Source organism: Camarhynchus parvulus, chromosome 2, assembly GCF_901933205.1.
Source record: "Camarhynchus parvulus chromosome 2, STF_HiC, whole genome shotgun sequence".
NCBI classification, from domain to species: domain Eukaryota; kingdom Metazoa; phylum Chordata; class Aves; order Passeriformes; family Thraupidae; genus Camarhynchus; species Camarhynchus parvulus.
The window spans coordinates 57,537,018-57,550,870 of NC_044572.1; the positions used below are offsets into that span (position 1 = coordinate 57,537,018).

A 13,853-nucleotide genomic window follows, 5' to 3' on the forward strand; every position below is an offset into this window, starting at 1 on the left:
ACTGCTCAGAATTACTCTATCCATTTCGCCCAATGGCCATTTTGAGTTTACAGCTTTTGATTCAGACTGCTTAAACCATTTTTTATTAAATATTATTCACATAATTGATAACTATTCCTCTTCTCTGGCCAGAACACCTGACCAAAAGGCTCTAATTCAGGTTTCCACACCTGAACCCATTGGTGAGGATGCTAGGGGTTGCCATTTCTTTATGGAAGCAGCACTTTCATGTACATAAGAGTCCAAAAGACAGACTTAACTACATTTGTCATCAAGCCACATACTCAACCATTCATCTACATTAAGCTATTCCTTCTGTTCTTACTCAAGGGGATTACTTTCTGACATGCAAGAGGTCACATGTTAATCTGCCACTTTAAAAATATAACTTTATCTTTGAGGCAATATATCAAAACTGGAGATGTATTTGCCTATGTTACATATAGCCTACTGAAATTTATTCCCAAGAGGTAAACTACAAACTTAGACCAAAATAAAGATGTTCTCTCTGTAGTGCCTCATGAAAATTTTTTAATTAATGAAGAGAAAAAGGAAAAGAAGGAGAATGTCTCTATAACTGGATGCGGGTGAGCAATTCTCTTTGAGTTCCAGTACAAGCTAGCTTCAGCCTAAGAATTGTATTGTTTTGCATGATAATGTTAAACCTAAGCAAACAGACTCAGCTTCTTGGAAAGCATTAGGGGTGTGCTCTACAGAAAGCTAACACAACCACATAGCTTTTGGATTGGAATTGGCACGTTGAGTCAGCAAGAGGCTAGCAGGTCAAAACTGTGACTATTTGCACCTATGAAATGACCTGACTCCAGGGAGAGAATGGCCTAACTTGAAATAACACTCTTAAGGATATCCAGATTTAATGCCCTTTTTTCCACATTTATTCATCTAGGTATGGGAGTGCGTCCATCGCAAGGGTAAATCTTCACATGTACTTTAAAGGAAATGGTGTATCTTTCAGCTGAGTAATTCTGCTTCTCTCTAGATGAATCAACTATAAACAGAGAAGATGGTTCACTGGTTTCAGACTAATAGGCTGAAACTGTCGGAGCAATTTCAGAGCACCCTCTGCCATAACTTTCACAGGTGTTGAACACATCCTTGGAGAGATAGGAGAAACAGCTAGCATAGTTGTAGCTGAGCTTTTTTAGCGCCTCCACACATAAATAGTGTTCATGACATGTAGTAGTACAAAGAAAAACCAACATTAACATTCTGGGTGAAAACTTCTGCAAATAGTCAGTTCTCTAATCTTGAGAGAATGACCCCTGTATGTGAACTGAGGCACCTACAAAGGCATAACTTGAACTGTGGAAGAGAAAGGAAAGATTTTAGTTGTAAGGGGACAAAAGTACACTGTTTTGACATTTGCTATATTTCCAGTATTTTCTGCCTCTTTAACTACATTTAGCATCCTTGCTTTCACTAAGCTCACAGGCTTAAAAAGTTATGATGTACAGATAATATTTCCTAGAAGTATTTCCAGATGATTCTAAATTGGTTACTACTTACTTGTCTCTCAGATAATGATGTCCTATTTGTCCAGAAATGTCTTCTATAGCAGAAAGAATGTGATCAAAGGCCTAGGAAAGTGAGAGTGGAATTAATATCTTTACAGAAATAAAAAAGCATAATTAGAAAATAGCTCTATTTATTTCAAGTTGTACGAGGTGACTATACAGAATAATTTTATGACTGTTATAAAACCTTTTCCCCATTTACAGAAGTACTAACTACTATAAGCTTTTCTTCGAAGGTCCTAAACTTTCTAACGAGTTCTTCATAAATTCACTAAGTATTCTTGAATTACAAGGGTCTCAATGAGAAGGTATTTAAACCCCCATTTTAACATTCAATTTTAAAACTTTTATGGACTCATTTTACCATCTCCATTTCTGCCCTATTAAGTACATCTGCCACTATTAGTGTAGGTGATTATTTCAGTTGAGCAGTTTCCACAGTAATTGTTTTTAGATGTTTCAGGAGTTGATACTCCCCTCGGAGTAGAAGTAGGCAATATTCTTTTAATATCTAGGGCAAAATTTCATACTGAGTATATTATCTGGCTGATAGAAATCTGGAGGCTTAGAACTCTTGATTCAAACCAAGGCAGCTGCAGGTACAATTTGGCCTTTTGGCCTGTGTATGGTTATAACATTTCACTCTGAACATTGGAATGATTACTGCAGAATTATACAGGTGCTAGGTTTGGAAGAGCAGGACTGACATTTGGCACTGGTGAGGCTGTATCTCTAGTCCTGTGTCCAGTTCTGGGCCCCTCACTTCAGAAAGGACATTGAGGTGCTGGAGCATGTCCAGAGAAGGGCAACGAAGCTGGGGAAAGGTCTGGGGCACAAGTCCTGTGGGGAGCAGCTGGGAGAGCTGAGGTTGTTAAACCTGGAGAAAAGGAGGCTCACTCTCTATAACTACCTAGAAGGATGTTGTAGGCAGGTGGGTGTTGGCCTCTTCTGCCATGTCTCAAGTGAAAGGACAAGAGGAAATGGTCCTCAGTTGTGCCAGGAGAAGTTCAGATTAGATTTCAGCAAAAAAATTTTCCCTGCAACAGTGGTAAGCACTGGAATAATTTGCCCAGGGAGGTGGTGGAGTCACTGTCTCTGGAAGTGTTCAAGAGCTGTCTGGGTATGGTACTGGGGGATATGATTTAGAGGTGACTATGGTGGTGATTTGTTGATGATTGGACAGGATGTTCTTGAAGATCTCTTCCAACCTTGATGGTTCTGTGATGTCTTACAGTCTCCCATCCTTTAACCTATATTTATATTGAAAAGTTATGTTTTCTTTTACTTAAAGAAAACTTTATAATGTGGTGTGAAAGTCAATTGGAAGAGTTTGTGTTTCAAAATATTCTAAAAGGGTAAAGAAATCCTGGGACACAACATTCACTCTGAATTAAACTGTTGTCATTAGTCTGGAATTTCAGTATATAATTATTCTGTACTGGGCAGCAGAGTATTTTTCTATGTAATGCGCAAGCTAAAAAGCCTGCTTTCACACCTTTTCCAAAAATTAAATTTTTGAGAAGGAAAAATAATTTTTTGGACATGCTTTGCCCTAGCAATTATCAATCATTCTGCTCTTTTAGATGAAGACAAAGAAGCATATTCCATCTGTGCTGTTTCCCCAGTACTCCCAGCCTCATTGAATTCTTAAATGAAAGACCAGAACTTTCATATTAATATCCTTTCACAGGACTTCAATCATAGAGAAACAGCAATGAACAAATAAGTTTTGAAATGTTTGAAGGATTTTGTTCTTGAAATTTGATAGCCCACTCCTTTACAAAAAAAGACATTTTCAGTAACAATTTTTTTTTCTCTTAAGGTGCTCTGTAAAAATGAAAAAGATACCATGAGGTTTTTTTTAAACATCTTACTCTGCCATGAAGTTTCTCATTCAGTTTTGGTTCTCTGTGTTCAGTTTTCTTCACTTTCAGCCACTGTACCAAAGGTTTGATAGTCAGTCCCTAAGGATTGAAACATGACAATAAATGCTTGGAAGTCCTCTTAGACTTTCCTCCAGCTGGTTAAACAGAAATAAAGCACATTTGTGTTTTATTTGGTGGTTCTCATACTTTCTCAGTTGATTTCTATTCCTTCTAGAAGATAGAATAATACAGTACCCTTAGTTCCTATTATAAAGGTTTGAAAAGACAACAGTGGAAAAATATATCATCTGTAAGAAAAATACGGTAGTGGAAGAGTAGAAGTGTTTCCTATGCCACTGAATGTGGTCTTTTCTCCACAAATCAGGAGTTTGTGAACACAACTAAATTTTCTGTAATACACTTCAAAAATATTGTAAGCTGCTATCTACTGACATATTTTCATTTAAATTACTTTCTTTTCATCCAGAAAGTGCTATTTTCTTTGGATGTTAAATAGTTTCTTGTCCCACTGCTTGCTGCTATATTTTAAAACAAGGACTGAGGCTCAGGTAGATCAGCTTAATGATTGCATCTGCCCATTAAAAGGACTGTTCCCTATAGTTATTCACATGAGGTGAAGGATGTTTAATCAGATATTAACTTGGCACTATTAATACCAAGCAGCCAAGACTGAACATTTTTAGCACAGAGGAAATTGTGTTTTGCCCCATGTGGTCCCACATCAAAACATAAAATAGGATCTTTGTTACTAAAATTACAAATTCAATTATGTTTTCAGTTCAGTGAAACAATATGCAACCTTCAGCTGAGAACTGCTTTAAGCATTCAGTACATTTGGGGGACTCCTTCTCCTTGCAAGAAGCATGTTTAAGAAGTTAAATTACCTGGAATATAACAGTAAAAAACACAACAATGATAGTTGTGCTGACAAACAGCTTTCTCTCTTTCACTTTTTTCTCATCCAGAAGTGCAACAAGAGCAAAAGCCACTGCTCCTCGTAGCCCACCGTAGGACATCACCACCTGGTCTATTATCTCCAGCTGGACGGTTCTGTAGCGGTTAAGAATCCACGTCTGTATAACCACGCCTATAACAAACAAATTTCAGCATGTCTAGAAATACCCTTGTAGTATATGGTAGAGATAATTCATGCTATATATGTGTATAAAATATTGTGAAACTTCAAAGTTATGTCTTTTGACCACTCTGGCTGGGAGCAGAGTCTTATTTCTATTCAACTAGTTCCCGGACAACATTAAAACATTAAGATAATATCAGGTCTGTTAACGTATGAATGGGACTGTCCTGGGCTATGATTGTCGACTTCCCTGGCACCTGCACATGGGTAGATTGCATCTAGACTTTCTGCCATGATTGCTGGAATGTCTCAGCTACTCACAAGATCTGTGGCCTGAGATGATTACATCTGCTACGCTCAGGAACTGGTATCACTCTACTACATATGAATATGGACTTTGCCTGGATGCTCAGACACTTGTCTGGATCTCCTGACCTGCCTTTGTCTGTTCCTGCACATGTATGGATCCAGTTCTACATGTGAAGAGACACAAAGAAACGTGCAGTCATCCCTGCCTCAGGCAGAATAAACTGTATATAAGCTAGCTGCTTGAAGCACTTGGGGTGAACACCTGGGGAAACACTGTCACTTTGTCAGTTGAACCCTGGTTCGCCCAGCGCCTGCACCCAGGGCTGACACTCTCTTGGCTGTGGTGGTTTTTCGAAATTCTATTTTTTGTTTTCCATCTAATAAATCTTTGTTAAATTTCTTTCATAAATTTGGCTACTGATTTGATCATTTATAACACCCTTATGGAACGTCAGTATCCCAGCTGTGAGTAACAGAAATGGTGCCACCAGACTGCCTTTATAACAATCTTCACCATCTAATTCCCCCTCTTATCACTGTGTTGTCCAATTGGTGCCTTCTCATTACATTAAACCGAAGGAATTAGGTGAAGCTGCTTCTGTGAGCCAGCAGCTCTTCTGAGAGTGCTGCCCTCTGGCACAGGCACTCCAGGGAAATTTCTGCCATGTGCTGGCATTTAGAAATTCAGTTTTAGGTTTTCTAGCACTGTAACTGGTGATATGTACAGGGTCAGTTAACAGAAACAGGTTAAAACAGCACTGATTTAAGGAGTAAGTGTCTTACCCTTTGCAAATCACTGAAAATTACATTTTATAAGACAAGTCATAGTCTTATGAAGGGTTGTTTAGTTATGCTAACACTGTCTCCACACCTACAGGTGAGACGCTGCCTGCTGCAGGAGACCTAAGTCTCTAGCTATCTCAATGTGTCACAGAACTCCTTTCATACAGAGGGAAAACAGCTTCACCGCTCCTGTGACTGGCATGGCATGTGATTCCCACTGCAGCAGGCCAGGGCTGTTAACCGGTGCAAAACAGTTTCTTCTCTTTTTAGAAAACTTTGAACTTGTGCCAAGAGAAGTGTCTTGTCACTGTAAGGAGGGCCTCCGGAGGAGGGGACCTTGGAAATTCTACCCATCTGACTCCTCCAGGGAATGAGAACTGCAATTATGTAAGGCCCAATATCATCCAGTATTTAGTAATTTGTCAATGTCCAAGATCAATTACTTTAGCGGGTGCTTATTGTTATTGCTGAATATTTACTATTTACTTATCATCACATCTATTACAGGATTGTTAACCACTCATTTGAGGAATACAGAAAGTGTCAAAGACAAGACCCGGAAAACTCTTTTAAAACACCTCAGGCACATTTGCAGTTACTGAGAGGCAGCTAAATGAACAATGCTTGCAGAATATTTAGAAAAGGAGGGCAAGGAGGTAGGCACTTCATTCAGCTCAGGAGCTTCTAGAGAGAATAAGAGCACAGAATCTAGGAAAATTGCCAGCTAGATAGATGTGTGACCTGTCATTTGAATTTAAGTCAAGGCAAATAGGCAATTAAGCTGGTTTAATTTTTTCCCAGGCGTAAGTACATACACCAAATTGCCATGTGTGTTACTCTCTACAAGTATTTCATTCTACAACTTTTTTGGGATTTTAGCAAAATTACAGCAGAACTATGTAGCTGGGCAAATCATCGTTGGTATTTTGAAATGTTCGCAAACTTATATAAACCCAGTAAATTGACAGTAGGTAATCTCTACCTGCCACAGCCTTATTTACTCAGTTTTTCATCAGTCCCTGAGAATTATTTCTTAAGCCAGAGAACCTGCAATGTTATTATGTATGGTCTGATATCACTGTGTGCCCAAAACCTGAAGTCAACCATAACATTAGCTTAAGACAATCTCTTTAGTGCCAATTTGAAAGAGCTGAAGGAAAGATATGGCTGACAAGAGTCACACCTTTTGTTAGGCTGCAAATTAAAGAACAAAGTCCATTCTACTGGGAGATTTTGCCATTACCATTTGCTGGGTCAACAAAGGTTAGCCACTGAATGATTCGTGCTAACTGCTGGGCTACTCATGTTCTCAAACATCATCAGAAATTAAATCCTGCTATATTTTCAGCATATGACAGAACTTACTCTAGAGCTTACTCTACTACTCTAATCCAAATCCAACAATAAATTCAACTAAAATAAAAGGAATGTTTTAAAAGGAGCAAACCTAGAACTCCAAATATTTTTTGGGGAGAGGGCTAAAGAATATGTGATTGCATCAGCAGTACAATGCAAGAACAGGAAGGTCACTCTCTTACCAATAACTCTATATACTGAGATGAAGACCAGAGTCAACAGAATAAAAGCCGTATTCCAAGTCCAGATCTCTGGATCCACAGCTGAAATACCCAGGAACATGAAGATAATAGTTTCTGCTCCACTGGCTAGCATTTTCATAGTATATCTTACAGTTGTAGAAGACTGTTCAGATATGTTAGCCTTGACATATTTCTGACAGCAAATGCCACAGAAGGTTATCCTAGAAAAAAAAGCATTGTTCAGAAAATATGTGTTGCAACATTTAATATTATTTCCATCTGTCTGTCACATAGTGATAAAAACCCACTATTATTTCCTAAGAAAAGATACATTCATGAGCACTTGTGGAGTCTACCCTTGGTAAAAATCATATCTCAAGCATACATGCTGATGTAACCTCAAGTGACCTGAAGACAGGATTTCATTAGAACATAACAGAATGTAATTCTCTTCAGATTACCATAATGCTTTCAGTGCAAATTTCTAAACCTTGTTTACATTAGACAAAATCTTAAACTAATGATCTGTTTGCAGAAAGATTTTCAGAACTTGAATACACTTACTCTATCATTTACAAACATGACAAGCAAAACTGAGAAGAAAGGCATGCTGGGAATCAATGGAGACTAAGAGAAGAAAGACCACAGAAGTACTCAAGCCAAAACAGGCAACATTTAGGCAAACCTTAGTGGCCAGCCAAGACAGAGAGAGAGGACAGAGAATAGTGACATTTACACAGTGGCTTAGAAAAATATTGCTTTAGTCTCAAGTTATAGGGAAAGATGTCAGCACAAATGGACAACTGTTAAGTCTGAAGTATTATTAATAACAGAGAGGAAAGAGTCATGTCTGTATTTTGCAAGAGTTCTCGTGTTGCTCAGCAGATACTGAAAAACTTGCATTCCTTTTCAAGGCTGAATGAAAGGATTGGTAAATTATAATCTAGTGCAGTGTGAACTTAGTATTATCCAGCATAAACTTAATGTCATATTCTATAGTTGTCCCATATAATTTAGGTTTTCCTTTCAATGGTTTTAAAAACCATATTCCCTTCTCATCCCCTTGTAGGCAGTAATAAAAAGAGACTTACGCTAAGATGGCAGAAAGAGAAAGCATCTCTGCTGTGAGGTAGGACAGGTAGGAAATGATAAACACAAATCCAGGTTCAATGATCCTCACGTGCTTGGTGAAACGACTGACCAATGAGAGCAGGAATGCAAAGATAATGCCAACCAGTGTCCCACCGAGGCTCACCACGAAGAATGACACTGAAAAACAAAACACCTAACACAACTTAAACCATAATGGTTTGAACTAGTTGTCTTCCAGAGAGAGGAGAGCAAATGACCAGTAAATCACAGAAAAATTTGGAGGACATGTCAAATTAATTTCTAGGCTCAAGGCTTTTGAGCACTTGGTACATGAATGTAGAATTCTGTAGTAAAACAAGGCTACTTCTTTTAAGCCTCACCATTTTACTTTTATTCAAACCCACTGCATTCCTGTATACTATTTTTTTCCATGTTCTGTAAACAATTGATTTTTACAAAAACATATTATAGAATATGACAACGTCACTATTAAAACATTTATTCATAAGATAATTCAATTTTGTTTCGTGCAATGCTTGGAATGGGAAATAGTGACTAATTTTTCAGGGAAAATTTCTTAATAGTTACTGGCAAACATTGCTTGATGGTGATCAGTGATAGCGAGTGGCAATGCCTGTATGCAGTATGGACTTCCCTGGGATGCAGGGAGAGCATAGGCTGAAATTAGGGAAATGCTATTAAATACAAAGAAAATATATACAGCTGTCAGGTTTGGTGTTCTCAACAACTGAATTCCACATCTGTTGAGTTTCCTCAAAAGAAAACAGATCTGATTAAGTCTCCCAAATAGTCAGAAACATTTATTTATTTATTTTCTTAAGACATTTGCCTATGCCATAAGAGTGTGTGACTATGAGTAATAATGAAAAGGGCTGAAAAATAACAGTTACCAATAGCATAATAGTAGTATTTTTTTTTAAAGTACTGCATATATACACCAATTGCATGATACAGAATTCACTTCTACGCACCTATGCCTTTCAGACATTCAATCCCCGTCACATTTGCTTCACCTATCGCAACAAAAGAGTCAAACACATTGTACAGCACCTGGAAAGAAAAGTAGACTAATTTAATAATTGCTCCTGAATTGAGCCTACTAAAATAATCTCCTTAGGGGCCTCAACATCATGAAGTCTGAAATTGAGTTTGACTGAAGGAAATTCTGTCTCGAAGAAGAATTTTATATTTTCTCAAAATAAAATAAATGCAGTAGGCCAAGAAAAACAATTTTTTAAAAATCAAAAAATAACACAGCAATACATTTCTCCCTTCAATATGTCCTCTATGTATAAGAAGCATTGTTACATATAGATGTGTTTTCTAAAGCACTTCTCACTGGAAGATTCATTTACTCACATGTATAAGATAAATAAGATATTTAATAAGATGCTAATAATAAGATACTGAATTGAAATATGATTAATAAGTTGGACAAAGAAGAGAACATAATGATTGTGCTAAAATTTTTTGAATAATTGACTAACAGTGATTGAACTGAAAGTAATGAATTCACCTTATCCATACCTGTGCCTAAGGAAGTTTATGAGTATCATTTTTGAGACATACCAATTTTATCTGCTCTTAGTTCTTCCAGTGGTGAAAAAGGACTTTACTATGGCTTTCTCAGCTTTCCTTCTTGCACCTAAACTTGATAATTCTTATCGTGTTCACCCAGTCACAGGATACAGGTTACTTTTCTTCTGTAACAGTAGTATTTTACATATTTATGTTTAAAGAAAGCTATACCATCCACTTTCTTCTGTCTTGCAGTCTTTCATTTTTCAAAGTAGTAACTCCACTGTTTCAAATTTCCTCTAGCTCTGGATCATACTTGCTCTTCTGTTTTTTCATCAATGAACAATCAAACTTTCTTTTATTTGTAGACTGTTTGTGTTCATTTCACAGTAACAAAAATCTCCCTTCCTTTTGAAAGCCAATGATGTTGATACCTGAGTTCATCAGAGGTTTATTTTAATTTTGGCAATACCTCAGAAGCACTAATTATACCAATATCCAAGGGCAATTAGGTTTCTCTGGAAGCCATACTGTCATTTTCAAACTCACGTGAACAGTTAGGCTGCTGCCAATGACCTTGGAGTGCTTTATCTCCTTGGTTTCAAAAAGTTAAGCCACTGAGCCTCATGAACATGTGTTACCCTCCCTTGCAGATAGGCAGGAGCAGGAATTGTAAATGATCCAAAAGTGAACTGAAGCTGCACAGCAACCTGGTTGCATAGCATCTTTCTGCCTTAGGACTTCCTGGTCCCTGACCACTAGTACTCCGCTACAAAATTATTGACAATTTTATTCAGGGAAAAAAAAAATTGTGTGAAAAAGTGTTTCAATCAAAATAAAAATCAGTAGACATCTGGGATTCTGCTACATCTATTAAAGCTTTTCTAAATTTAAAAAAATGTTTGCAAAACAAAAAAATCAGAAACTTTCTAAAATGTCAAGCTTTTTTTTCCCAATTTGGCTCTTTGTTATATATGTGTTTGATAAACATCTGATCAAAGTAAAACTAAGGGAGCAGGCATAAACACTTTGGAGAGTATTCTCTCTCTCACTGGCTGACGTATGCAAATAAGTTATGGGCATAACACAAATATAGAGAAAAATGTATGTGCATTAAAAAATAAGAGCAAAGGAAGGCTTAAAATCCCTGGAACTGATTTCATTAAGTCATGAAAGCCCTACTTAAAGAGCAAAGGCAAATAAACCATGCGCCCCTGAAACTTCATTTGGAGTGTCTAACCCAGGACTGTGTGTTTTATGTCACTTACCAGCTCCAAATAGCTTTCATGCTCAAATATCTGATGTTTGTAAGCAAGACAGAAAACGCCATGAGATGCACTGCAGTAGCCCATGAGTAGATACACATAGAGAGTACAGTGTTTCTTTATAGGGGAAAATGCACTTCAGAAGAAATCCCCTTGAGTTACGTTGACTTTGGGACATATAATTTACTTACCACAGTTACAGCATCATTCAGAAGTGATTCTCCAAAAACAATGATGAATAGAACTTCATTGACATGGACTTCTTCAAACACTGCCAGAACAGCTACAGGATCCACAGCGGCAATTAAGCTGCCAAAAAGGAGGAAGTCCAGCAGTCCAGACTTCAATTCACCTTCAAAAACAAAGCAAACAAATTATAACCAGAATAATCTCTGTATTATCATTATCAGTGCCAGACTGGGATGTTGCAGATAATGCCAAATACTGGAAAATAGAGCTGCCAAGGTATCAACTTGAAAGCGTATTACAGTGACTCCTTAGAAAGTTCTGCGCTGAGTCATGTTTTATCCTGCAAGTTTTGTTGGATTCAGCATTGGCCCATGTGGATCAAAGTTACTTCTGGGAGCAGGGCCAGTACTGGCCTGTTCTTGTTACAAGACAGTTCCAGATCTAAACTAGCTTTCTATTTGTGTGTGGCATGGTTTGTCTAACTTGACTAAATTACCCCAAGGTAGCTGAGAGCTCACAATATGTTAAGAGCACCATACCAGCACTTTTGAAGTAAATGTACCAAAATATTTCATGTCACAGGTCAAATTTGAGTTTTGGTTATTAAGAATTGCTACAGCGGTGTTTAACTGCACTCAGTACAACTGAACACCAATTGTGGCCTCCTTACTCGCTGATAGGTGTGGTTAAGCTACTTGTTCCCAAGTTAGGATTCATGAGGCTGTTAAATTGTCTGCAAGTAGACCATAAAAATAGATGAAGGACCAAAATGTACCTCAACATGTTTGTGTTGTAGCCCCTAAGGAATTTTGGCAATCATTTCAAACGTTTTGAAGGTACAAAACTCTGGTGACAGTGTAACCCAGTATTTTTTTTAACCTGCTTTTAGTTATTAATGTTATTTTGTTCAGTTATGCAAACAGACCAAGGCAAGCATTCACTGTCATTTGAAAAGTAGCAGAAAAAGAAAAGTAGCATAGCCACAAAAATGCTTTGCTCAGCTTCCTAAACACCTAGCAAAATCTACTCTCCTCATAAAATCAAAAGTGGAAACCTAGTCACTTTTTTTGTAGGGAAAAGATTTCTGAGCAGTAAAATTTCCTTTGTGTTCATCAATGGATGGAGGAAGCAAGGTTCATGAAGAAGTGATGTTGCCAAAAATTATACGAGGAAGAGCAAAGAAGGAACAGGTTGAGAATTGATTCATAAACACAATGCAGAGGCCCATGCCCAAAATTATCAGTCATGATTTCTACAGGTAAAGAATAAATTCATCTAATTAAATGGTTTTGAAGCATGAATCAGACAATGACAGTCAGTAGCCATAGCCACAGAATCAATAGCACCTGTAAAGTACTTCCAGAACAACATGGCTACCCCTCTAGAAAGAACACCGAAAGGTAATTTTTCAAATTCAAAATGGTTTGTGCTTAGAATGTAAATGAAACAGAAACCAGATTCCAAATAGTTTTGATACAAAATGTCATAGGCTTATTTACTCAAGAAAAGGATACTTGTATGGGCAGTCAGAGGCAGGAGTAAACGACACCTTGTTATATGTGACAATGCCCAATATTCTGGTGGAGCTGCAGATGTATATATTCTCTTAGCTACTATCTGCCAATCAGAATATCTACAAGGTTTCCGTACAGTTTGTAGGGATCTTGGTATGGCCCTGGAAACAGAAATTCATAGCTTGCACAGATGTATAACTACCTTATTTTTTCAAGAATATAAATAATCTTGTTCACGCTTGGACCTATGGGGCTGTGAACAAGGACTGAGCCTATCAGTTTTAGTGTGCAAGTGGGGTTGAGGCAGTGACCTTAAGTCTGTGCCAAAACTTCTGAGAACAGCCTTGAACCTAAATCTAAGCAATGGTTCCACCAAATGTTGTCCTTCTCAAGCAGGCCTAAGGAAGGAACAAGCCCAATGACAATAACTATCAGATATCAGGGTATAATAGAATGTAAGGTTTGAAAATAAATTGGCTCACTGAGATTGCTTATCTTTTTTATGTGTTACCAATTATAATCATTGGTACATTCTTTGAAGACTTGCAAATCTAGTAAGCAAACATTTATGGGGAGATTAGGACACATCTATAATTCCTACAAAGCACTGTCAAGAGGCCTGTAGTTTCTAAATCAGACTTTCATTTACAGTAATAACAGCAGTTATTTTCATTTGGTACATGACTGTGGCTTCCTCCAGCTCATCAGTGATGCCTACGATATGTTCACTGGGCCCAGTTTAAGACTTTTAGACACACTCAGCATGTTGCAGCTATGACCCTACATTGTACAGCAAAAACTGTTCGAAGAACAAGTCACAACCCCAATACTACAAGTGTTAGTTCTCCAGTGGACAGTGAACAGTTCACTGTAATCAGCAATTATGTAATTCTTCCTATTCTGTGGAAGCAGACTGATATGACTAAAGGTTGACAATTAATGTGCTAATCTTTTTATTTCAGTTCCAAAGAAGGATTTCTTCATCATTATCACCTTCTCCATTTTCCTTCTGCAAATTATTATATCTCAAGGGTATTATATGCCAACAAAGAGCTGATTTTATGCTTATTTATGTAGGAAATCTATGCAATCCAGTTTGGATTATGCATTCTTATATCGATGGAC

At 37.5% G+C, this 13,853-nt stretch overlaps 1 protein-coding gene across 1 annotated transcript in view; it reads right to left on the minus strand.

Moving 5' to 3' along the window:
• Window positions 1-13,853, minus strand: part of SLC9A3 (solute carrier family 9 member A3) — a 50,436-nt gene that overhangs the window by 9,226 nt on the left and 27,357 nt on the right. The window contains exons 3-9 of the mRNA XM_030971641.1: window positions 11,217-11,377; window positions 9,214-9,292; window positions 8,221-8,398; window positions 7,130-7,350; window positions 4,306-4,508; window positions 3,410-3,499; window positions 1,528-1,598 (exon numbers count right to left, since the gene is read on the minus strand). Of these exons, the coding sequence (XP_030827501.1) occupies window positions 1,528-1,598; window positions 3,410-3,499; window positions 4,306-4,508; window positions 7,130-7,350; window positions 8,221-8,398; window positions 9,214-9,292; window positions 11,217-11,377 (1,003 nt within the window). The remainder of the gene's footprint in view (window positions 1-1,527; window positions 1,599-3,409; window positions 3,500-4,305; window positions 4,509-7,129; window positions 7,351-8,220; window positions 8,399-9,213; window positions 9,293-11,216; window positions 11,378-13,853) is intronic.